Source organism: Lepus europaeus, chromosome 5, assembly GCF_033115175.1.
Source record: "Lepus europaeus isolate LE1 chromosome 5, mLepTim1.pri, whole genome shotgun sequence".
NCBI lineage: Eukaryota > Metazoa > Chordata > Mammalia > Lagomorpha > Leporidae > Lepus > Lepus europaeus.
The window spans coordinates 43,261,408-43,288,774 of NC_084831.1; the positions used below are offsets into that span (position 1 = coordinate 43,261,408).

At 39.9% G+C, this 27,367-nt stretch overlaps 1 protein-coding gene across 2 annotated transcripts in view; it reads right to left on the minus strand.

Moving 5' to 3' along the window:
• The window catches only part of NRDC (nardilysin convertase), an 87,724-nt gene that overhangs the window by 6,156 nt on the left and 54,201 nt on the right, over nt 1–27,367 (minus strand). For both annotated transcript variants that reach the window (XM_062191314.1, XM_062191313.1), the window contains 13 exons: nt 27,048–27,168; nt 26,908–26,966; nt 26,609–26,663; nt 16,096–16,200; nt 13,798–13,921; nt 13,142–13,228; nt 10,357–10,476; nt 8,846–8,897; nt 7,688–7,838; nt 5,313–5,440; nt 3,556–3,718; nt 631–662; nt 248–386 (listed from right to left, as the gene is read on the minus strand). In XM_062191314.1, coding sequence (XP_062047298.1) covers nt 248–386; nt 631–662; nt 3,556–3,718; nt 5,313–5,440; nt 7,688–7,838; nt 8,846–8,897; nt 10,357–10,476; nt 13,142–13,228; nt 13,798–13,921; nt 16,096–16,200; nt 26,609–26,663; nt 26,908–26,966; nt 27,048–27,168 — 1,336 coding nt within the window. The remainder of the gene's footprint in view (nt 1–247; nt 387–630; nt 663–3,555; nt 3,719–5,312; nt 5,441–7,687; nt 7,839–8,845; nt 8,898–10,356; nt 10,477–13,141; nt 13,229–13,797; nt 13,922–16,095; nt 16,201–26,608; nt 26,664–26,907; nt 26,967–27,047; nt 27,169–27,367) is intronic.

Here is a 27,367-nt window from a genome sequence, read left to right on the forward strand (position 1 = left end):
AGGCGATTAAAGAAACAATACCTCACTGTGATTGGGAAAACAACCCATTTTACTGACAGGAGCCATTTTTAAATATGGTTGCTTCGAGAGGACAAATGGCCCCAGCATTATTCTACAAACGTGACTACAAAAAGGCCTTGAAGGTCTCTGAGTCACTCATTTCCAGGTATTCTGGACCATCGCGTAGGCTTTAGGACCCGAAAGGTTCTTAAGCCATGATGGCGGCCATGCAGTGGGGCTAACTGACCTGGTAGTACACAGTGACTTCAGAGTTGGCATCACCTTTGTTCAGAGCTCTCACTTTGCACAGGTGGTGGCCACTGGGCAGCTCAACCACCTGGAATTGCACAGGCATCTCCTGCTCCAAAGGCACGAAGTTCAGTTTCCTGCAAAAGAATCAGCGTGGGTCACTGAGGCAGGGCCCTGGTTCCCTTGCCCTCTCCCAAATGCTGTGAAGGAGCCAGGCCTTTCCCCATTCCTGCTGAATGGCTTTGTTTACCCAGGCCTCAACAAAGTCTACTACAGATAATACTTCAGCTGTGGGTTGAGTAATTATCAACGAAGACCTCAATGCTCTCTTGCTGGTAAGAACATACAAACCTCAAAGACAAAACTGAAACCAATACTTACTCAACAACATATTTCAGGAAATCCATAGACTCCTAATGGGAAAAAAAAAAAAAAAAAAAAGGAAACAAAGAGTAACATTAAGCCTGCTTGACAATAATTTTACCCAGAACCAGGAAATTTCAATTATCTAATGCCTGGGGAGTCCTAGATAACATTAAGACGACAGAAACAGCCTGCCACCCAAATCCTGAACTAACCACTCAATGATTCGGTATTGATTATGTTTGCTGAACACTAGGTGATGCTTATCAGCTCCTCTTCTGGCTCCCTTGCCACCTGTGCATCCTCACACTTTCCCCAGTGGATCAAATTTAATTGTTCAGTGTCAGTTTACCCTAGGAGGCGATGCCCACTATAACAACTGTGACTGTGTTTTAGAAACATGAGCCCTCTGACACAGTCTGGAGAGAGTAAGCAATAGAATAATAAACGTCACACTAAGTGAAAACATCCTTTGCCCAACTCAAGACTTCTGTTCTCTATAGTACATGAGCTAATGGAAGGGGTGAACTCATCCCCAAAGCTGTTTCTCCCATGGCCCACTCATGGTACCAAGTCCTCTGAACCAAAAGTCCCTGTCTGGTACTCACACTGTGCTGATTTAAAAAAAAAAAAAAAAAAACACAAACAGCTATTTCTCCTCTTATTGCTGTGGGTTGAGACTTTTAAAATTCATTTTATGGGCAGGACAGAAACTAAAGCTTCCTTGGAGGCAGGTGGATGGAGACAGAAGGGGGTGGGGGACAGAAAGCAGCTAGTTTCAAGAGTAACCATTTATATATTTCACAAAAGGGCCAGTCCTGAGAAATTAGAAAGCCATGGAGAAAGTTATCAACAGCCGAACAATTCAGCGGGAGCATCCTACAGAAGCACTCCCGCCTGGAAGAGGCGCATTAGTCACAGGCCCCACAGGCGTATCCATTCAGTCTGTATCAGAACTCCTCATCTGCTCCCAGTCCTACCACTGCTCTTGCTCCACAAGTCCACTGGTTCAGGAAAGCAATGTGGCATCATCGTAGACTCCTCTTTCTCCCTTAACCCCACATATAATCAGCCAGTGAGTTTTGACTACCTACTTTTTTCCTGTTTTTACTTTATTTTATTTTTAATTTATTTGCAAGGCAGAGTTACAGAGAATGAGGAAGAGACAGAGATCTTCCATCCACTCGTTCATTCCCCAGATGGCCACAACACCAGGACTGGGCCAGGCCAAAGCCAGGAGCCCAGAACTCCATCTGGGTCTCCCATTTGGATGGCAAGGGCCCAAGCACTTGGGCCATCTGCTGCTGCTTTCCCAGGTGCATTAGCAGAGAGCTGGATAGGAACGGTAGCAACTGGGATTCAAACCAGCACTGATATGGGTTACTGGCATCATGGTCAGCAGTACAACTCACTGTGCTATAATGCTGGCACTACTACACTTTTAAAAATGGTTAAGATGATAAACTTTATGGTTCTTTACCACCAAAAAAGGAAGAAAAAAAGAGTTGAGGTGAAAAATGAAGAAGCCTGAAGTAGGCCAAATAAATGAAGAGAAGTATTTAATAAATAATAAGGTAGGAGAGGCTGGCATTGTGGTATAGCTGTTTAAGCCATTGCCTGCAACATTGGCATCCCACATGAACATGGGTTCAAGTCCCAGCTCCTCCACTTTCAATCCAGCTCTTTGCTAATGTGCCTGGCAAAGCATTAGAAGGTGGTCCAAATATGTGGACCCCCATCATCCACATGGGAGACCTAGAGGGAGTTTCTCACTCCCAGCTATGGCCTGGCCCAGCTCCAGCCATTGTGACCATTTGGGGAGTGAACCAGTAAATGGAAGATCTCTTTCTTTCTGTGTCTCTCCCTCTCTATATAATTCTGCCTTTCAAATAAACAATTTTTTTAAATGTATAGCTTAGTAGTGTTAGCTACATCCACACTATTGTGAAATAGATATCTAGATCTTTTTCATCTTTCAAAACTGAAATTTTATACCCATTAAAAAAAAAAAAAAAACTACTTTCTCTTCTCCTCCATCTTCCAATGCCTGGAAATCACCATTCTACTTTCTATTTCTATGACTTTGACTATTTTTGATAATTCTATAATCATACTTCACATAGCAACTTTTACAACAGCTTCACAATGAGTTTCTCTGGATATTTCTTATCCACAAATCTTCTTGAATCTCAAAAGCTCTCCATCTGCTACAGGATGAAGCCAGAGCTCCCCAGCTGGACATGCAGGTTCAGGTGATGTATATGTATGTACACATCTCTTATCATTCTCCTCCTCCTGGTTTCCACACAGTATCTTCAATAAATATAACTGACAGCATACAAGGAGTCTTCAAAAGTCATGGAAAATGCAATAATTTTAAAATTTCATTTCCAGGGCCGGCGCCGTGGCTCACTTGGTTAATCCTCCGCCTGTGACGCCAGCATCCCATATGGGCGCCGCGTTCTAGTCCCAGCTGCTCTTCTTCCAGTCCAGCTCTCTGCTGTGGCCTGGGAAGGCAGTGGAGGATGGCCCAAGTGCTTGGGCCCTGCACCCACATGGGAGACCAGGAGGAAACACCTGACTCCTGGCTTCGGATTGGCGCAGTGCTGGCCGTAGCGGCCATTTGGGGGCTGAACCAACGGAAGGAAGACCTCTCTCTCTGTCTCTCTCTCACTGTCTATAACTCTACCTGTCAAAAAAAAAAAATTCATTTCCACTAACTTTTTGAGGCCCACATAGACACTCAGTTCTAGCTCTCTATCAGCAGTCTCCCTCACAGGAGAACCGCCCAGCAGCAGAGGGATCGAGTTCCGTCCTAAGCAGAAGACGGTAACATTGGCCTGCCAAAACGGCAAAGCTCCCCGGCTAGGGAAGGACTAATGCAACTGCTGAGTTCTTAACACATGCAGACCCCACCTGCATAACAGAACACCCCACACTCACTGTGCTTGTGACATTCCCTTGTACCAGGCCTTCAACAAAGAGCTGAGATTTGAATTCTTTGACGAAGCTCAGCAGAGAGTCCAGGGAAAGGCCATCCATCAAAGCCCGGTATTTGTCAATCATAGACCAACGGGCATATTCCAAGATTAAAAGCCGCACATCTCTGTACAAAGAACAGGGGGATAAAAGGGTTTCATGACCTAATTGTCAAGTTTTTATTGATAACACATTTCTAAAGATAGACAATTTCTATCACAAGATGACATAATCACCAAAAAGCATTTAAAATTGCATACACAAACTTTTAAACAGATTTAGTAACCAATTAGACAATGCATTTATCTGTTTTAGTTGCACATAAAATGTCTCCCAAAAGTAAATCTGCCAGATACCTAGTCATATGCCAATTTAAAATTACCAGTATTCTGGTTTGAAATCTCATTAACATGTTATTAATTACTGAAGTCTACCATTATGGGTATCTATTATTGCACAGACAACATGGCATAAGTAATGGTTCTAGTCCAGAATCAGACTAACTCCACCCCTATCTCTACAACCTTCTCCCATCCATAAGTTGTTTGAACTGAAAATTTACCTAACATTTGTGATTCAGTTGCTTTACCTGTAATACAAGGAAAGCAATACTGCCTCCCATTCACAGAGCTTCAGTAAGAATTAAATGAATATATAAACAAATTTCTTATAATAGATCTAGTAAATAAATCCTCAGTAACCAGAGGTGTATTATTATTCTACCACACTTTAATAAAGTAAATTTCAGGAATTACTGTATTTTAATAAGTAGAATTTCAATAAATAAAGCAATATTCAGGAGTTAGTGGGTACACAGGGCTATTCTTCATCATATCAGTAGTTGCAGACAATTCTCCAATTTATATTTGGCTATTAGTTTTTGTACTAATTTTTGTACTCTAATTTCATGATCAGATTATCAATTCTTACATGCCCTCTTCCCTTGCTTTCCAATTCTAGTAATTGATGGGTTAATTATAACTGTGTCAAGAGCAGGGTTTGTGTACAAGGCCAGGTTTGCTCATCATTAACAGATGCTCAGAAAGGAGGTCGAGTAAGGATCTGTGAGCCAGGCACACAAAGGGCTGTGTCTGCTCGGAGAGCAGATGATTCTACTGTCCTCCCAACAAGGTTCCTCCTGCGGACAGGTACCCCAAAGGGTACTTTTTTTTTCTGATTTGCACAAAGTTATCTTATAGCTACCATTAACCCTGGACTAAAGTAAGACAAGGTTCTGATGGACGTCCAATTGCCTGTTAGCAGAGGATTTAAGCATTAGTACATATACTGCCCCATGGCCTTCTAGCTGTCTTGTGGAACCATGGCTGGATTCTGGATAGTTCAGGTTGCCAGATAAGTGAAATGTTAAGCAATTTAACTCAGCTGCTCAGCAAACCACCCAACACACTAAATGCACCAATAAACAATTCTGGGCTACCACTAAGCCAGCACCTCTTTAACTGTTATTTCCTCAGAAGGAATGGAGAAAACACCCTTTTTTATACTTCTAGTTTCTCATAAAGTGTTACAGGCTGTTTTCAGTCCTGTTCACAGACAGCTACTTAAGCTGGGTTTAGAAATCCTGTAAACCAATAAACTGGATTCCTAAACCACAGAAATTCTAGTATGTCTGTAAACTGGTACTGAAACTATAGCCTGATCCCCCGCAATCTAAATACTTTCCGGCCCTCAGAACGTAAACTGGTCCTGTGTATACCCACTTGGCCAGAGTCTCAGGCTTGATGAGGATGTTAAAGTAGGTCTTCTTCAACTGCTCAGTTATCATTGTAAAGACAGCTGGTGTGGAGTTAAACTCAGCTAAGTAGTCAATAATGAGCTGAAAGAGTAGCTAAAAAGAAAAGAAACAGGTACCTTAAGTGGAAAAGCATAGAAATTCACTGAGTTTTAGGGGAGGAATGTTTCTATTTGGTTTTTACCAGGGGCCCAACATGGTACTAAGTATTATGGGGGATGTGAGAGAAGTAGTAATGGCTCAAAGAATCATCAGGGGCTGAAATAGTCAATAATTGGCAAATTTGGAGCAATGATTCTTCTTTTTCTATCATTTTCATGAAATACGTTTTTCTTCCAAATACGTTTTAATATAGTGTTATCCAACATCACCCTTACTCTAAAATATGACTTTAATTAGGACATTACTTTTATATATTAATTTGGGAAGCAATGACACTTTTATAATATCAAGATGTCCTATCCAGAAATATGAAGAGTCTCACTCTTATTTATCTTCTTCTATCTGTTTTAATAAGATTTCTAATTTTCTTTAAATAAGCCCTATACTTTTCCTATTTACTGCTATGTATTTTATTGCTTCTCTCAACAATGTAAATGATTTGTTACCATCCACTACTAAGTGGTTATCACTACTATAGGAAAAAAGCCATTGATTTTGACAGATCAGTCTCATGCCCAGTCATATCACACTCAAACTCCTTATTTTTTTTTTTAATTTATTTGAGGGGGAGAGAAAGAAAGACAGATGGACAGAGATATCATCCTCTGGTTCACTCCACAAATGCATACAATGGCCAGGAGTCGTCCAAAGCTGAAGCCAGGAGCTGGAAACTCAATCCAGATCTCCATCTGGATGGCAGCAACCAAGTACTTGAGCCATCACCACAAATTATTTTTTATTTTAGTAATATATTAGGGTTTCTAAGGATATAATCACATAATTTACAATATTTTTCTTTTCCAGAAACTTTGTATTCCATTTTCCCATTTTACTGTAGTAGTCAGAACATCTAAAACAATGATGAATATTAAAGGTGATCATGGATTATTCTTGGCTTGTTCCTGCTTTAATATTCAGTATTTCATCATTTAGTGTAACATTTGCTATTACTGTTTTTTAATTAAAGATTTTATTGTGTTTAAGTAATTTCCCTTAATTCCTATTTAGTAGGAATTCCAACTCAAATTTATCAAATGATACTTTGGCATTTATCCCTATATTCAGATAGTGATTCTCATTTGAATCAGGCTATAATGAGTTATGCCTATCAACTTCCTCATACAAAATAACCCTGGCATTCCTGGTACTTGGTCATGGTAAGTTATTCTTTTTGCTATATTGTTAATTTAATTTTTAAATTTTTAGCAAGTTTGTATTTATATTCAATAGGTGAAACTGGTCTCTAATTTGGTATACATAGATACATATGTTCTATATTAGCTTTTATATTGAGGCTAGCTAAGCTTAGTAAAATTTAGATCGTGCTTCTCTATGACTTGCATTTCTCAAAAGCTTTCCAAAACATACTTCCCAAATGATAAATGTAAATGCATGAAGGCATAAAGTGTAGCTCTATACTATCCCCTTGGGTTTTGCCAGGATACAGGCTATCACCTCTTGGCACAGGTCTAACTTCTGGTAGGTCCTTTCCTCTAGAATTTTCTTCTATGGACTCAATTCCCCAAACCCTAACATTATATATGCTTTACCCAAGAAGCCTAAATATAAAATTATATTATTTTACCTGGTATTTAATGATCTAACTCTTTTCGTTAGCACTTCATATTATTTTTTCTCTGCCTATGAAGTTTTTGACAACACTACATTGGAACACATTCCTTTCTTAGAGACAGATGATGACATGATATAGACCTTGTTTCTAAACGGTTCAGAAACTTAGAAGAGAAATAAGACACACATACTAGAAACAATGGGAGAGAGCAAGAGGAAGGAAAAAGGGCATAAACTTTTGAGTTCCACTCTATGTCAGGCAATGCGCCTGATCCTTTAAATCTGTAAGGTAAGAAATTTAGCCCATACAGTCCTGAATACCAGTGTTGGCTGAGAAAAGTTGACAGCAAAGGGAAGTGAATCAAGCCTAAAGCATAGGCTGAATTGTGTGCACTGCCAGTAATTAATGAACTATATGTCATTTTTATATATGGTCGATCAAGATTAACACAGCTGTCACCAGCCAAGAAAACACATTATAATCTACATTAATAAACGTATCTTCCCATATTCAGCTCCCATGCACAGGCCTCTATGCTTGGTACTAAAGTATAACAAACACAAATGTGACCTTAAAGCTCTGTGGAAGAACAGAGTATTTGCACTTACAGGTAGTTTGTGGTTGAATCCCTTCACTCGAATAATTAACCCGTGTTCTCCAGCCACCAGTTTATACTCCAGCTGTGCCACATCAGCCTCGTAAGCTGGTTCTGCAAGGTTGTGGGTGAGGATATTCACAAAGACATCAAAGAGGACCACACTGTAAAGGATACAAAAAGCAGCATTAATTGGCAAGAGACATGAAGAAACAGACTTGTTAAAATGCAGAGTAAGAAACTTTACCTTCAGAAAGTTGTTAATTCCCTGTTTCAGAATGTAAAACTGGACACTAATTTAGTTCAAGGGCAAAGACAGCTTACCAGTTTCACAGGTACATTATAGAACTTCCACCTTTAGCATGTATATAATCATATATAATATATAATATTTACATATTTATAAATAAGTATATAATTATACATCATATGAATATAATATATAATTTTTATAATATTTATAATATATATAGCACAATATAGTAAATGTGATAGGTAGGCATCAATTACAATTAGCCAGAAGGTTCTGGCTATTCTCCAAGTCTAAGCTCACTGAAGATGTCTAAAATATGAAGGAAAGAGGAGGGTGATATATTCTTCAGAATGGATATTAATAAATTTTAGTGTTGCTCATCATTCTAAGGGTAGATTTTACAGTTAAGTGGCAAAGGAAAGGAAGAAGTACACTAATACATCTTGAGTGCCTCCTATGACTCAGGCACATTTCAGGCTCTCTACTCCCACACTGCAGCTAACTACATAAACATACAAGTTAATTTCCTAAGAACAAGGCAAAATCACATTCCTTAGCTGTCTTTAAATGAAGATCAACAGGTCCCCCAGTCCTCACTATACAGGAACCACTAAACCTGGTCTATAGTAAGGACTGTTCTTTAAGGAACTTTCCCAGTCCAGTAATTCTTATCACCACCTGAACCACCAGCATGTTTCCAATTTGGGTACTAAAGATGAAACTAGAGATGAAACAGCTCCATTTTAATGTTTAGTATAGATTCAAATAACTTGTTTAGAGCACAGTAAAAAAAAAAAAAAAAAAAAACCACATAAATCAATAATACAGCTCACATACTAATTAAGATTAAAAAAATTTGAAACAAACAAAATATTTTTTCAATCAAAAAGTTTTCCAGAAAACAGGACAACTGCTTACTTTGCAGCAGATTTCTGTATCAAAGGTGAGATCAGATGGAAACGTATATATGCTGAAAGATAAAAGACCACATATAAAACATAGAAGTCTAGAAACTTGCAGTATTTTACACATTTGCTATTTTCCTCTAATTTTTTTAATTCTATAAATCTGTTAAATTTTTATTTTTTAAAAAATATATTTATTTGTTTAAAAGTTAAGAGTTACAGAGAGAGAGAGAGAAAGAGAGATGGATCTTGCAACTGCTGGTTCACTCCCCAGGTGCTACAACTGCCTGGGCTGGGCCAGGCTGCAATCAGGAGCAGAAGCTTCATCTGGGTCTCCTACTTGGGTGACAGGGGCCCACGGACTTGGGCCATCTTCCACTGTTTTCCCAGGCCCATTTGCAGGGAGGTGGATTGGAAGTAGAGAAGCCAGGACTCGAATCAGCACCTCTATGGGATGTCGGTATCACAGGCAGCAGCTTTACATGCTGTGCCACAATGCCAGCCCAACTCTGTCCTCTATTAGGTCTTTCCATCTGGGTCTCCCACGTGGGTGACAGGGGCTATCTTTCATTGCTTTTCCCCTGCTGTTAGCAGAGAGCTGGATTGGAAGTGGAGCAGCCAAGACACAAACCAGTGCCCATATGGAATGCCCACCATAACAAGAGGTGGCTTTACCTGCTACGCCACAATACTTGCCCTAAATTTTTACTCCTTTTTCAAAAGGTAACATTTACTACTCCAATTAAAGTGCCCCCAGAATGCACACTGTAAGAAGATCAATATATAAACAGATACAGAGATGCTTATGAAGACACTCATTTATCAATGTCTTTAGTCAGGGAAAATGTTACAGAGGTAAACACACCAAAAACCAAGAGAGCAACCACATGTTCACATAAAGTCAGAGCAGAGCCCTTCAAGGAAGGCTGAATAAATATTAAGAACAGTTTTAGAAACTCTTAAAAGCTATTCAAGAAAAACTGTGGAAATACCTTGCCAATAAACTCAAGTTACAGCATCATTAGCTGTGTTTTAAGATGGAGATATAGATTACAGCACTCGTCTACGGTTCCAAATTGTTTCAATAAATTCCTATGCTATGCACACATATAGAACATTACAGAAGATTTGTAATGCCACATTAGTCTATCTACTGTGTCTAAGAACAATTCTCGTTGTGTACTCTTGTTCTATCATTTTTTTAAAAATAACATTCGACTAATACCACCAATTCCTTAAGACGGTCAACATCTGGCTATGCTTTCATTCAACTGAAGGAAAAATTATCTGGAAACAAATTACACCCTAGGCTAGAATTGTTATTTCTGGAAACTGGATTTCTCTGAAGGCACAGGAGCACAGTATGGATGTAACAATTAACCCTAGAAAAGGTCTTCAGATGGAAGAGGAAGATGAAGATGAGAAGAGGCAATAGACACAGTAAGAGAACAGGTTGATACAAAGTGGCCTTGAGAAAGATTTGTTTGACCTATTTTACTCCTTTTAGGAACGGCAACTTTTTACCTTTGGGGATTTTGAATTTGTTGTCTTTCTTATACCACAGGCAGCCTTGTGGAGTATTCACAATTTTAACAGGATATTCTGTTTCAGGGCAATCAAAGGCTTTCAAAGTGAAGTCTGTGGCTAAAAGAGGAAAAAGAGTAATAATTCATTCAGATATTTTAGCAGAATTATGAAGTAAAAAATAAGTTAAATACAAATACTGGGGCAAAATAAAGTAACAGAACAATACTGGGGGAAAAAAAGCCTATTTTGGCCTTAAACTAAATCTGAATATCTGTAATGTCCAAGAGTAGATTCTAAACTTTATACATTTGTGCTCACTGCGGCAGCACATATACTAAACTTTATACATTCTTCTTCCTTACTTTTCTAAAACAATTTCAACTGTGAGAACCACCTTTGGTTAAGACAGTTATATCATCCAAATAATAAATTAATACATTCTTTTAAACTTACTTACTTATTTATTTATTTATTTATTTATTTTCATCTACTTGAAAGGCAGAGCAACATCTGGGGTCTCCCATTTGGGAGGCAGAGGCTCAAATGCTTGAGCCATCATTTGCTGTCTCCAAGATGCATTAGCAGGAAGCTGGATCAGAAGAGGAGCAGCCAGAAACTCAGACCAGCACTCTGATGTGGGATGCAGGCCTCCTAAAGCAGCAGCTTAACCCACTGTACTACAATGCCCACTCCAGAATTAATACATTCGTGAATAAGAAGGTCTTTCATCAACTTCATGGATATTTGACAGGTTGCAAAACAGTTCTGCTTAAAGTCAAATTTGTCCTTTCAGTTAAAGAAAACAAATTGTTTCATCAACATGTAGGGGGAAAATAGTTAATTTAAGGAAAATTGAGAATGAAAAAAGGTCTAAAGAACCAGTTTGTTTAGGTGTTTCAGGTTCAAGATGAGGAACTAAATTGTCCAATATACACGAGTTAAAAAAAGAGGCTTGTTTTTTCTTAATTGAGGTGAGAATCACACAAGACAAACCTAACCACTTCAAAGTGGTCATTTCAGGGACACAGCACACTCACAATGTTTTACAACCACAACTTTCATATTGTTCCGAATAATTTTCATCACCACCAAAGGAAACCCCATGTCTACTAAGGAGTCATTTACTATTGCTCACTTCCTAGCAACCATCAGTCTATGTTCTGTCTCCATGGATTCACCTATTCAAATATTTCACATAAACAGACTCATGTAATATGTGATCTTTGAAATCTAGCTTCTTTCACTTGGCATGAAATTTACAAGGTTGAGTCATACTATACCATGTATCAGTGCTTCATTTTTTTTTTTTTTTTTCTAAACTTATTTGAAAGGTACAGGGACAGAAAGACTCAGAGAAATAAATCTCAAGGCCATTGGTTCACTCCCTAAATGCCTGTAACAGCCATGGTTGGATCAGGTTGAAGCCAAGAGTCAGGAATTCAATTCAGATCTCCCATGTTAGTGGTGGGACCCAAGTACTTGAAGCATAACCTTCTTCCTCCAGTGATACACATTCCAAGAAGCTGGAAGCAGAAGTGGAGCCAGGACTGGAACCCAGGCATACTAATATGTGTAGACATACCAAATGGCATTTTAACAACTGCACTAAATGCCAGCCCCTTCTTTTCTTTCATGAGTGAATACTATTTTTTAAAAAACATAATCTTTATGTTTGCTACTTTAAAACATTTTTATTATTTACTTGAGAAGCAGAGAGGAAGACAAAAAGTTTCCATCTGTTGCTTAACTCCTCAAATGCCTGAAACAGCCAGAGATGTGCCAGGCCAAAGCTGGGAGCTGGGAATGCAATCCAGGTCTCCCACATGGGTGTCAGGAAGTCACTACTCATCTACCACCTGCTGCCTCCCAGAGTGCACATTAGCAGAAGCTGGAATCAGAGGAGCTGGGACTCAAACCCAGTCAAGCTAATATGGGAGGCAAGTAGCCCAAGAGGCACCTTAACTACTAGGCCAAAGACATGCCCTGATTGAGTAATATTCTAATATCTGTATATGTCTCAATTTGCTTATCCATTCATCCACTGAACGACATTTGGGTCTTTCATCTTTCAGCTAGTGTGAACAATGCTGCCACGAGTATGCATGTACATATATTTGTTTCAGTGCTTTTTAAAAATTCTTTTCACTATATATACCCATTAGTAGTAGAATAGTTGGGAAACAGAGTGTTCTGACTAAATTATAAACACCAGTAAAACCTTTGGTGTAGGATCAGTAATTTTCAAATTTTCTTTCTGCTACTTACAGAAATATATTTTCCACTGCAAGCTAGTAGATAAACACATATATCTGGAAGAAAAGTTCTTAAAATAACCTTTTTTATATACAAAAGTATTTTGCTACTTTCCACTCCAACTTTTTAACACTTTCACAACCCACTACACTGATCTTAAATCTATTACATTGAAGTCTGAAAAACACTAGAACAACTTTACAAGACAATGACAATACCTAAGGAGAAAGATATGAAAGCATAAGCTATAATATATAAGAAAAAACATAAACTTCAAAAAGTCTTAATATCTGTGTTTAAATCTCGATTAAGTCTATTCAAAAACTAAACTATCTTGAACAACTCACTTTGCTTTACTGAACCTCAGTTTGTTTACTTAGAAAAGCAAGAACATAGTAAAGCCCACCTGAGAATATTACTGGGAATCTGAAATATAAATTCAAATGATACCAGCTACAGCATTAACATACTATACAGGTGCATTTTACTAGCACATGGGTAGAGTATGTATGACTGATATTTTACCAACCTATGTACTTGTTTTCAGCTGGAAGATGAAGTTCTGGATTTAATTCAAAGTTACTCTTCCACAGTTCATTCCAAGAGTTCTCAACATCTGTAGAAAAGAAAAATAGATCTGAAAACCAATGCAAAGTTCCGAATTCTTTTGTTAACAAACCCATCATCAACTGCCCTTCACAAATCAATTCTCCTTTCTCAGCAAAACTGTAAACTGACATATCCAGGCATTCTAGAAGCTTCCTACTCAAAGTGTGGTCTGAATAGCACTGGCATCACCTGACAGATAAGAAATAACAGATTCTCAGGCCCATCCATGTCCACTGAATCAAAACATGTAATTTAATAAGACCTCCAGGTGACACACATGCACACTGAAGTTTGAGAATATATTTTCTATAACAAAATTTAAAACTCTAGCCCTAAAGAATCAAGACAAAGGATTTCTTCACTGATTTATAAATACAGATGTAAATTTAGCAAAAAAAAAAAAAAAAAAAAAAAATCCCCACAAGGTAGTATAAATAATTTTCATTCATTTCAAAGTAAATGTTAAAAGAAATTATACTTTTCCCCCACAAAAACCATCAAACAAATTATGAAAAAATAGAAATTCCCAGGCGAATCAGATATACTTAAAAGTGGTAGAGTTGTTAAATATTTTACCTTCTATACTATACTGAGTCCCAAACCATTTCTCCTTGAGGTCACATTTTCCCTCATTAGCACCAGACAGTAGAACAAGATTTGCTTTTTGAGGAACTAGCTGATTAAGGGCTTCGGCAATGACCTAATGAAGGAGAGGAAGGAGGGAGAGACACATAGTAACAATTGTGTCCTAACACATTTCTGTTAGACAATCCCATGTTCCTAGCTTTTTTTTTTTTTCTTTCTTTCTTTCTTTTTTTTTTTAAGGCTTATTTATTTATTTGAAACTCAGAGTTATAGAGAGGCAGAGAAGGAGAGAGGCGAAAGGTCTTCCATCTGCTGGTTCACTCCCCAAATGGCCGTAATGGCCAGAGCTGAGCTGATTAAAGCCAGGAGCCAGGAGCTTCTTCCAGTTCTCTCACGCAGGTGCAGGGGCCCAAGGACTTGAGCCATCTTCTACTGCTTTCCCAGGCCATAGCAGGGAGCTGGACCCGAAGTGCAGCATCTGGGACTTGAACCGGTGCCCATATGAGAAGCTGGCGCCACATTACACTAAAGTGCTGGCCCAATCCTAGCTTCTTAATGCTCATGAATCTACTTACAGTTCATGAGCAGTCTAAATGCCATTTTTAAGTTTTATTGAGATATAATTAACAAATATCAAATACATTTCTTGATAATTCTTCAAACAGTCCTTGTATCTTTAATCCCACATATTAATAGCTCTTGCATTAAAAATAGCTATCGTTTGCAAAGCTTTTACTCTATGAATGGAGCTGGCAAGGGGAGAGGGAGGTGGAGAAGGGGTAGGAGTATGGGTGAGGGGGCTGATATGGTGGGAAGAATAACTATATTCCTAAAGATGTACTTATAAAATTTGTATTCCTTAAAAAACAGACTGGCGCTGTGGCTCACTAGGCCAATCCTCTGCCTGCGGCGCCGGCACCCCGGGTTCTAGTCCCAGTTGCTCCTCTTCCAGTCCACCTCTCTGCTGTGATCCAGGAAGGCAGTGGAGAATGGCCCAAGTCCTTGGGCCCTGCACCCGCATGTGAGACCAGGAGGAAGCACCTGGCTCCTGGCTTCAGATTGGCGCAGTACCGGCCGTAGCGGCCATTTGTGGGGTGAACCAATGGAAGGAAGACCTTTCTCTCTGTCTCTCTCTCTCTCACTGTCTAACTCTGTCAAAATAAAAATAAAAAAAAAAAATAAAAAAAAAAAAAGCTCTTATTCTGTGCCAAGCAGAGTTTAACAAATAGGATTTCAAATATCCACTCTATGGAAAATACTATTTAACTTCAAAGGTTAAAGTTTGAAGTCTGAATAATTTGCTTAAAGATTATGTAATTTGCATAGAACAACACATCCAGGAGAGGCAAAAGTGAAGTTCTAACCAAGTCTCTACATGCTTTCAAAGACATGTGCTCTTAACAACCATGTTTTATACCACTTCATACCCAAGAAATCAGCAACTGATGCCAACATAGGGTCTCCTTCAGTAACACTCCAGCTACAATAAAGACTAACTATAGGATTTTGTAGGTTAGTTTGGAATGCTAACTACCATTTAAACACCATTTCTTAAAACAAAAAACAAAACAAAACAAAAAAATAGTAAGTGGCAGTTCAGAAAAAAACATACAGGCCCCTTGAGCACAACTACCCTGGGGATGAATGTGTGGTTTAGTTTCTCCTTTACCTTTCCCTACCTTGTTTAAAATTATCTAGAATACTCTTTGCCAAAGTTCCTGAATTTCAGCACTACTACCATCTTGAGCCAGATAATTCTTTCTTGTGAGGTATCACCTTCTGCATTACAGGATGGTTAGCAAGCATCTCTGGCATCTACATACTAGATCCCTACAGCACGCCCTACCGTACATCCCTGAGTTGTTACAACCAAAATGTCTCCAGGCACTGAAACATTTTCCCTGGAGAAAAGCTGCTCCTGGTTGACAACTGTTACACTATATGAAGCAAAAAGACATTAATGTGTACCCTAGAAGGCAGCAGACGATGATTCAAGTACTTGGGTCCCTGTCACCTACATGGGAGAGACCCAGATTGAGTTCTGGGCTCCCAACGTTGGCCTAGCCCAACCCTGGCTGTTTTGGGTATTTGAGAAGTAAACCAGCAGATGAACTAAACTCTGTCTTCTGTCTCTCAAACAAGATGAAAAAAAAATTTTAATAAAACAAAATAAACAAATATCCTGACTAAATATAACCAAGTTTTCTCCATTCCCATAGTTCTTAAGTATATCTCTGTACTTTCTCACACTCCTCTTCCCCTAAAAAAGTTTGAGAAACGGAAACTTACTTCTGGCTTGTATTCAAAAAGTAGCTGATCTCCAGTGAGAAAGTCCTGCAGGGGATATAGTTGCATGTTTTCACACATGTTTTCCACATACTCAACCGGATCAGTCTGTAAGGAAGAAAAATTATTTCATACCAGAAACCTCTTCATTATTATCATTAACTTGCCACAACACACAAACATTTTCTCTCTTTTTTAAAGAACGAAACCAAATGCTTCTAAACAGAAGTAAGCAGATCTAATTGCAGCTTAAGACCGATGTTTGGGGCCGGCGCTGTGGCACAGTTAAAGCCTTGGTCTGAAGCGCCAGCATCCTATTTGCGTGCAGGTTCGAGTCCTGGCTACTCCTTTTCCAGCTCTCTGCTATGGCCTGGGAAAGCAGTAGAAAAAGGCCCAAGTCCTTGGGCCCCTGCACCCTCATGGGAGACCTGGAAGACGCCCCTGGCTCTTGGCTTCAGATCGGCACAGCTCCAGCCATTGCGGCCAGCTGGGGAGTGAACAAGCGGATGGAAGACCTCTCTCTCTAACTACCTTTCTCTGTTATTCTGTCTTTCAAATAAATAAAATAAATCTTAAAAAAAGACTGATGTTCATCTTCAGACTAGTGGTTGAGACTCTACACCCCACATTGAAGTACTGGGTTCAATTTCTGTCTCTAGCTTCTTACCAATGCTGACCCTGGGAGGTAGCAACCATGGTTCAAATCATTGTGTTCCTGCTACCCATGTGCAAAACAGGACTAATTTCCAGCTCCCAGCTTCACTCCAGCCCAGCCCCAGCTGTTATGGATATCTGAGGAGTAAAGAAGTAGATAGAAGCTCTTTTTTCTCTACCTCTCAAATACATATTTTTTTTTAAATATGATGTTCAAAATTCCAAGAAAATATAGCTGGAGCTATTACCTAAAGGCGATTAACCTCACACTCCACCAACCCCCATTCTGAGTGTGTAGGGACCCAGGAGCGTCTACTCATGTCACAGCCCAGTCATCACAACTGCAATTATCACACCAAACTGCAAGTACTTGTCTACTTGTCAGGTGCCCCACTTAACTGTGAGGAGAGTAAAAGCTGGGGTCCTAGCACTGTAGCACGAGCACCTAAGAACCATTTGCAAGCATGGATCAAATCACTGTAAAATCAAAATATAAGTGCTACTAGATAAAAGTCTTGACAAGTAGAGAGTAGAATAGTGTTTATCAGAAGCTGGGAAAAGTATGGGGAATGGAAATAGAGAAAAAGTGGTTAATGGGTACAGAGGTGCAATTAAAGAGGAGGAAGAACTTCTATATCACAGGTTAATTATTATGTTGACAATAATTAGTTGTATATTTCAAAATAGCAAATAGAGAGGATTTTGAAATGTTCCCAACGCAAAGAAATGATAAATGTTTGAGGTGATGGATACACCATTATCCTGATTTGATCATTACATTTGGTATACATGTATTGAAATATTACACCATACTCCACAAATATGTACAACTATGTGTTAATAAAAATTTTTAATGTGAAAAAGGAGTTAGATTATTACGTATTTTAGCCCAATTTAAAACTGAAAGAATGATGGCAAGTTCTCTGACCGATGAAACAAACATACTTTCTTAGAGGAGAGCAATCAAGTATTTATTGAGCACCTATGTACACAGAATTTGAAGACTGACAGACCCAAGTGATTCTATTTCCACATTTTGCACTGAGGAAATACATTCAGATCAGGTGACTTCCCCAAGATCACACGGTGAATGAATGATGGGGATGGCTCCTTAAAACACAGATATACTGTACCTACACCACCATTCTGCCAAGTCCTTTATTAAATAATATGGGTCATTTTTCATCTAGCAGAAGACAGAATAAGAGAATAAGAGTGAAGATGAAATAAAAGTGGGGGGGAAATGAGGTATGCATACATTAAACTAGGTATATGCTGTCTACTACATTTTTACATGAAAGTAGAATAAGGAACAAGTCACTGTTAGCTTTCTCACACACACACTTCAGAAAACACTCTTGAATCATCTAGCTGACTGGTCACTAAGCAATTAGTACTGTTTAAATGACTCCTCCTGCTCTAATTTTTTTAATAAACTATTTTTATCAGCTACTTACTTACAAGTTAGCTGCCCTAATCAGAATAGTATAAAACTGAGTGATTCAAAGTTACTTCCTATAAAAAAGCACTAATGACCATGGTTAAAAGCAGACCTGGGTGCCAAAGCAACAAATGAAGTATTGTGGAAAACAACATTTAAATGTTATCCTTCAACTTTTTTGAAGATTTAACTCATACAACATAAAAAGTACCCTTTTAAAGTGTACAACTGAGTGGTTTTTAAAGCTGAACAACTTATCTAATGGTTGAAACTATTTGCTAAGTATTCATGTAATATTGCTATTGTCAGCAAGCGATCTAGGACTTGCTCCCTCATTTCTCTATTCTAAGCCCAACTTGTTCTTTCATTTCTCTATTCTCCTCAAGGTAGGAAACTAATTCTATTATGAAGGAATCTGTAGGACGCACAATTTAATCTTTAGACCTTATACAAGAGATGGCTAACATTTTTCTGTAATAGCATAGCCAAAATAAGAACTTAAATAATAATCTCATAGCTAGATTTACTTCGCCATCAGCGAAGTATACAGTAAATAGAAAAAAACCTCCCTTTCAGACCAAAGGGAAAGAAAGTTTTAAAGTGAGAATATAATTTTCCTCATGGGCATTGTCTACCTTAGAAAAACTACTACAGAACATGCCTGTGACTATAGACTTGTAGTTCAGGCCACTGAAGATTAGAGATGGGACTTGGGCACTCCCTTGACTTGCATCCTCTGGTCTGCTTTAACAAAAACCAGGAGGAAAAGAAAGCTAGGCATCAGAAGCAATGGGTGGCAGGCCTATTAATGGCTGATCTGTACAGTGATCTGCCCTCAAGGAGACCCAACAGGCCAGTCCACTGCAGTGGCTTTCAATGTGGTAAGCCTGGGCTTCAGCAGAAGTCAGCTTGTGAAGAGCCCTGGCAGCTCTGCCAAGAGTTGGATCACTGGAAATGGACCTGCCCTGGAGTCGAAGGATGCCCAGGTCAGAGCCACAGATCTTATTGGCTCTAAGCTGAAAAGCCCTTCACTCAGCCCAACAACCAAAGTGACCACTGCAGCTGAGGGGATGGTCAAGTAGGGTCAGCAACATTGCAGGCAGAACTGTAAATTGCTTGTTAGAGATGCCACCTGCCTTTACCTGGCCAGCTCTCCTCCCAGGCCAGCCAAGTAATGAAAGTCAACAGAGTGTCTTCCCCTAGGAGGTTCACACCTCCCTTAGGATATACCCCATGTGAAGAGATAGATAGGTCTGGGCCTCTAAATTTACAAGGCCTAAAGCCCAACAGATTATTATCAAGCCCCTTCTATCAGGTTCTATTTGCCTCTCAATCAGAAAACTTAATTGTAGCTTAGACAGCACCTTTCTTAGCTCCTCTAATAATGACTCTGTCCTTTGTTCTTTGTAATCATAACCTCTACTCTACCACCAATGGCTCTACTCCCAACCTGTGTGTACTGATGGTCCTCTTCCCCACTTAATGCTGTATAATTGTTCAAATCTGATAAATGCCATTCTTAGGATCATTGGTTACTATCCTCACTGTCTTTTATGACCTTGTCTAAATATGATCAGAGTTGGTGAACTTGGAAGGCTTCCATAGCCTTGGCAACTCATGACGACAGCCTAGGGTGGTTACTGGCACCATAAACTTGAGTGTCAATTTGTTGTGTCAACAACAGGAGTCACTGTGCACTTGCTCCTCATGTGGGATCTCTGTCCTTAATGTGCTGTACATTTTGATTTAATGCTATAACTAGAAATCAAACAGTATGTTTCACTTTGTGTTTCTATGTGGGTGCAAACTGTTGAAATCTTTGTACTAAACTGATGTTCTGTATATAAAGAGAATTGAAAATGAATCTTGATGTGAATGGAAGGGGAGAGGGAGTGGGAGAGGGGAGGGTTGCGGGTGGGAGGGAAGTTATGGGACGGGGAAACCATTGTAATCCATAAGCTGTACACTGGAAATTTATATTCCTTAAATAAAAGTTAAAAAAAAAAAAAAAAGCTGAACAACTATCACCAACCACTATCTAATTTCAGAATACCCTCATCATCCCAAAAGGAAACTCATACCCATTAAACCCATTAGTTACCCCATTCACTTCTCCCAGCTCCCATGAGCCATCAATCTATGTATCTCTGTGAATTTATCTATGCTGGGTATTTTAAACAAGTAGATTCATTAGCTATGTGACTCTTTGGATCTGTTTTCTTTCACTTAGTAATTTTCAGAGTTCATCCGTGTTGTAACATGAATAGTTAATTCTTTTTCATGTCTGAGCAATATTCCATAATATGCATATCCCACTTTTTCCTTATCCACTCATGGACATTTGGAGTTGTTCGCACTTCTGGGATATAATGAGCAATGCTGACATGATCATCTTTGTAGAAGTTTCTAGGTGGGCACATGTTTTCAGTTCTCTTGGATGTATACTTAGGAATAAAACTGCTGGCTCATATGTTAATTCTGCATGTGTTTAGCTTTTTAAAGAACTGACAAATGGTTTACCAAACTGGATATACCATCTACTATTCCCACTAGCAATGGACAGTTCCAATGAACAATGTTCCAGTTTCTTCACAACCCTTTCAACGTTTATTATTTTCTGTTCTTTAATATGTCTACTATACTCTTTATTAATTGTTACATTATTGGTCCTATTTTTATGCCTACAGAAATGTACTTAATTAACAAAACAGCTTTCTTTTTTTTTTTTTTTTTTTTTTAATTTTTTGACAGGCAGAGTGGACAATGAGAGAGAGACAGAGAGAAAGGTCTTCCTTTGCCGTTGGTTCACCCTCCAATGGCCACCGCGGTAGGTGCGCTGCGGCCGGCGCACCGCGCCATTCCGATGGCAGGAGCCAGGTGCTTCTCCTGGTCTCCCATGCGGGTGCAGGGCCCAAGCACTTGGGCCATCCTCCACTGCCTTCCCTGGCCACAGCAGAGAGCTGGCCTGGAAGAGGGGCAACCGGGACAGGATCGGTGCCCCGACCGGGACTAGAACCCGGTGTGCCGGCGCCACAAGGCGGAGGATTAGCCTGTTAAGCCACGGCGCCGGCCTGGTTAGTCTTTTTTTAAAAGAATTATTTTATAATTTATTTGAAAGAGTTACAAAAGGGAGAGAGTGAGAGAAAGAAAGAGAAAGAGAGAGGTCTTCCATTCTGCTGGTTCACTCCCCAAATGACCACAATGGCCAGAGCAGAAAGCTGAATCGGAAGAGGAGCAGCCAGGACTCGAACCAGCACCCATAAGGGATGCTGGCGATGCAGGCTAGGGCTTTAACCTGCTGCACCACACCGCCAGCCCCTGCATTGGTTAGGTTTTGATCTAAGATGTTTTGGAGTTATGTATTAAAAATCAAGACAGGGGCCGGCACTGTGGCGCAGTAGGTTAATCCTCCACCTGAGGCGCCAGCATCCCATACGGGCACTGGTTCTAGTCCTGGCTGCTCCTCTTCCCATGCAGCTCTCTGCTATGGCCTGGGAAAGTAGTGGAAGATGGCCCAAGTGCTTGGGCCCCTGCACCAATGTGAGAGACCCTGAGGAAGCTCCTTTCTCCTGGCTTCGGATAGGCGTAGCTCCAGCCATGGCAGCCATTTGGGGAGTGCACCAGCGGATGGAAGACCTTTCTCTCTGTCTCTCCCTCTCACTGTCTGTAACTCTACCTCTCAAATAAATAAATAAAATATTTTAAAAAAAACAAGATAGTGGGGCCAGCGCGGTGGCAACTAGGTTAATCCTCTGCCTGCAGCACCAACATCCCATCTGGGTGCCGGGTTCTAGTCCCGGTTGCTCCTCTTTTAGTCCAAGTCTCTGCTGTGGCCTGGGAAAGGAGTGGAGGATGGCCCAATTGCTTGGGCCCTGCACACACATGGGAGATCAGGAAGAAGCTCCTGGCTCCTGGCTTCGGATCGGCGTACCTCCGGCCGTGGCCATTTGGGGAGTGAACCAAGGAAATGAAGACCTTTCTTTCTGTCTGTCTGTCTGTCTCTCTCTCTCTCTCTCTCTCTCTCTCACTGTCTGTAACCCTACCTGTCAAATAAATAAATAAAAATCTTTAAAAAAAAAAAAAAAACAAGATAGTATTCATAAATAGTACCAAAGTCAAAAAAGTTGAGGAATTATAAAATGAAGAAATGGCAGTAAAAAGATATCTTAGACTTTCTTGCTAAGAAGAAACTGAAGGGGCAGGAAGAAAATGTCATTTACTTAATCAATGATGAAAGTCAGTTCCAGAAAAATAGGACCTGGGAGCCAGCATTTGGTACAGCAGGTTAAAGCTACCTCTTGCAACTTCAGCATGTCATATGAGCACCACTTTAGTCCCAACTGCTCCATTTCTAATCCAGCTCGCTGTTAATGCACCTGGAAAACCAGCAAAAGATGGCTCAAGTGCTTTGGCCCTGTCACCCATGCGGGAAACCCGGACAGAGAATTCCAGGCTCCTGGCTTCGGACTGGCCCAGCCCTGGCCATTGCATCATTTAGGGATTGAATTAGGAGAAGAAAGATGTCTCTGCCATTCTCTATAACTATTCCTTTCAAATAAATAAAGAAATCTTAAAAAAAAAAAAAAGGGGGGGGGGGCTGGTGCTGTGGCACAGCGGGTAAATGCCCTGGTCTTAAGCACCAGCATCCCATATGAGTGCCGGTTCGAGACTTGGCTGCTCCACTTCTGATCTGGCTCTCTGCAATGGCCTGGGAAAGCAATGGAAGATGGTCCAAGTCCTTGGGTCCCTGCACCCACATGGGAGACCCGGAAGAAGCTCCTGGCTCCTGGCTTTGGATCAGTGCAGTTCTGCAGTTCTGGCCGTTACAGCCAATTGGGGAGTGAACCATCGGATGGAAGACCTCGCTCTCTCTCATTCTCTCTCTCTCTCTGCCTCTCCTTTCTCTGTTAACTCCTCTTTCAAATAAATAAATAAATCTTAAAAAACAGAGAGAGGAAAAAAAGGGATCTAGCTATTACTTATAGCTGTAGTCCAAAATTCTCATCCCCACTCGTCCCCTGCCACAGTTCCAACCCACTAACTGCCACCACAGCTGATGAGGTGACTGAAAAAATCATTCCTGGCAAAGCGGAGGGGAAGACTTGTGGATTCTATGCATATCTATCTATTTTTATAGGACATAGTATCTACAGGACCTCCAATGGCCAATCTGAGTCATGACAGTCTGTTTCCAAGTTCAAACAATTTCAAGTATATAAAGCAGATGACACAGGAGTCATCAGCATCTGGAAACCTACAGCTGTGGTCACCTTGCCCTCATAAACTTAACGCTTTCTTTACTTAATAAATATTCAGGGAATAGTCCCTGGTGATGATCCAAAAAGCCAGCATTCAAGATGCTCTATTATCTGGTAATTCAGGGGTTTTTTAAATCTCAGTTCTGCAGATATTCTCCACAATTATTATTAAAAAGATATCAGTAAACAAGACAAATTCAAGGAGATTATGAATTTCGTTGGGAAGAAATTATGTTCATTCTCTTTAATCTCTAACTTATTTTTTTCCAATTATGAGTAGGGGCAAGAAATTACAGTAATACTAGGAATCCCACAACTACCACCAACAGAAATCACAATGTAGTTGTTGCAGGTATCTCAAAATATAATGTACACATTGCTACTTTAAAACTATGATCATTACTAGACTTTATTATTTAATGCATTAAATACTACTTAAAGTACTACTTGGAGTACTTTATTTCAATAGTCTTTTGTAACCACTGTACTTCATTTTATGTACTTAAAAGCACTACTCTGTGGAAAATATATATATGAACTGTATTCTTTCAATATTAAATCTCCTATCACAATTATAATGAGGTTATATAATACTAAAAACTTTTAGACTGAAGTACATACTATCAGTAATTCATTCTCAAATGGTTGGTGGTGGAGGGAATACACATATTTTCTCTCTGACAAAATATTAACAATTGGTGAATTTAGGCAAGAAATACCAGTGATCATTATAATACTATGACAATTTTTATGAAATGTAAAAAGCTAAGAGGATGAAGTGTTATTTATTCTTTTTTGTTAAGATTTTTAAAAAATTTTTATTTATTTATTTGAGAGGTAGAATTACAGATAATGAGAGGAAGAGACAGAGAAAGGTCTTCTGTCTGTTGGTTCACTCCTCAAATGGCCGCAACAGCCTGAGCTGAAGCAATCTGAAGCCAGGAACAAGGAGCTTCCTCCGGGTCTCCCACGTGGGTACAGGGGCCCAAGCACTTGGGCCATCTTTTACTGCTTTCCCAGGCCATAGCAGAGAGCTGGATTGGAACAGGAACAGCCAGGACTAGAATCGGTGCCCATATGGGATGCCGGCACCGCAGGCGGAGGATTAACCTACTGCACCACAGCGCCGGCCCCTAAAGATTTATTTATTTGAAAGAAAGAGTTTTAGAGAGAGGTAGAGACAGAGAGAGAGGTCTTCAATCTGTTGGTTCACTCCCCAGATGGCTGTAATGGCCGAAGCCAATCTGAAGCCAGGAACCAGGAGCTTCTTACGGGTCTCCCACGCGGGTATAGGGGCCCAAAGACTTGGGCCATCTTCTACTGCTTTCCCAGGCCATAACAGTGAGCTGGATCAGAAAAGGAGCAAACAGAACTAGAACCGGTGCCCATATGGGATGCCAGTACTTCAGGCTAGGGCTTTAACCCGGTGCACCACACCGCCAACCCCGAAGTGTTATTTATTCTAAGGAGGGGTCCACTGGATATGGCAGACTTCAAATGGATCCAAGCAACAAGGGTTTACAAAAACAACAAACTCTCTGCTCTAAATACTTTATCTTTCAACCTTATATATACCATTATGCCTTTAAGAGACAGACATAAAGGATCATTAACTTTTTTCAAGCGGGCGGCATTGTGGTGTAGCGGGTAAAGCTGATTCAAGTCCCAGCTGCTCCACTCTCTGCTATGGCCTGGGAAAGCAGTAGAAGATGGCCCAAGTCCTTGAATCCCTGCTTCCGCATGGAAGACCGGGAAAAAGACCTTGGCTCTGCACCGGCGTGGCAGACCAGGAGGAAGCTCCTTTCTCCTGGCTTTGGATCTGCACAGATACAGCGATTGCAGCCATTTGGGGAGTGAACTAGTGGACGGAGGACCTCTCTCTCCCTCTCTTCCTTTCTCTCTCTCCCTCTGCCTCTCTGTAACTCTACCTTTCAAATACATACATAAATCTTTAAAACGACACTTTTTTAAATACTCCAAGCATTCCTTATTTATATGACAAACCTAATCCAAACTTTTTTTTATGCTGAACTCAAAATATATCATCTCCATGAAGCTATCTCTTATCCTACTTAAATCAAGGAAAATGCTTTCCTTCCCGTGAAATCCCAAATTGTAGTGTTTCTAACATTATACAAGATAATTATTGTAGATGACCTTATAGAATATGTATACAATATTTCAATCCCCAAATTAGCAAATACCATAGCAAACTCTCCATGAATGTTTAACAGAGACAGACAAGTATATAGATAAGTGATTATCATACAACATGATCTACATAATCTGCCTAATCCTCTCACTCCTATTCAATATAAATTCTGAAAACACAACAGTGATTTTCATACTGCCTCAAGGCCATCCTAAGATTCACATGTGAGGGTGGCAGAATTAAAACTTTGATGATGGGGCCAGTGCTGTGGCATAGCAGGTACAGCTGCCACCTGCAGTGCTGGTATCCCATATGGGTGCCAGTTCAAGTCCTGGCTGCTCCACTTCCAATCTAGCTCTCTGCTATGGCCTGGGAAAGCACTAAAAAATGGCCCGAGTCCTTGGGCCTCTGCACCCACATGGGAGACCCGGAAGAAGCTCCTGGCTTCCAATCACCGCAGCTCCAGCTGTTGCAGCCAATTGGGGAGTGAACCAGCAAATGGAAGACCTCTCTTCCTCTCCTTCTCTCTGTAACTCTGACTTTCAAATAAATAAATAAAAAAAACAAATTTTGATGACATTGCCAAAAATAGAACAATGTTTGAGCCAGCTTCAACTCGGTCACAGATAACATTCAAAAAGAATTTGACTTCCGGTGCCGGCGCCGTGGCACAGTAGGTTAATCCTCCACCTGCAGTGCCAGCATCCCATATGGGCACCAGTTCTAGTCCCGGCTGTTTCTCTTCCAGTCCAGCTCTCTGCTGTGGCCTGGGAAGGCAGTAAAAGGATGGCCCAAGTCGCTGGGCCCCTGCCCCCACATGGGGGACCGGGAAAAAGCACTTGGTTCCTGGCTTCGGATCAGCTCAGCTCCGGCCGTTGCAGCCACTGGGGAGCAAACCAACGGATGGAAGAACTTTCTTTCTGTTTCTTTCTCTCACTGTCTATAACTCTACCTCTCAAATAAATAAATAAATCTTAAAAAAAAAAAAAAAAAGAATTTGACTTCCAGTACCTGTTCTTGGTAATGAAATTCATTATCCTCAATTTTCTGAATTTCTTCAAAAATTCTGTGAAAGAAGAAAACTATAATTAGAGATATACTGCAGTTTCTCACTAGAATCATCAACAGGAAAAGTCAGTCACTGGTCACATAAATGTAAAGCCTCAGTATACACTCACCCATGGGGAATGATAGATGGAGAAGGGATGAAGAAATGCTATCAAGGTGGGACTAAAGTATCTGATTTGTAGCTCAAAGTCTTAAAGATACTAGGATTAATTCCTGGCCTCATTCTAAGAAGTACTGATTACCTTTGTTCTGGACCCAGCTTCTGCAGCATTTTTAAATACTGGAAGACAGTATGAGCAACCTGTAAATAAAATATCTGATTAGTCTTCTGCATAAAGTGGTATTTGCATAAAAGAAAAGTAACTTCATTTTAATTATTTACCTCATAGAAATGTTCATAACCCTCATCAGTCAATGTAATAGAAATGCTGAACACTGAGTAAGTAGAATTTTGCTCAAATCCTGTCTCACCATTTCCACCAAACAATGCAAGAGCCCAGCATCTACAGTTAAAAAAAAATATATTAGTTATCTCTGGATTGATAATCTACAAACACTTGAAATAAACAAAATAGATAGGCTTTCTACACTAAATTTGAGAACGTTATTCTTTGATGTAAACATACATATTCTAACACGAACTTCAAAAGTACAAATTTAAAAGTACAGGCCTTCCAAAGAATTGTAGTACATTTAGGAATT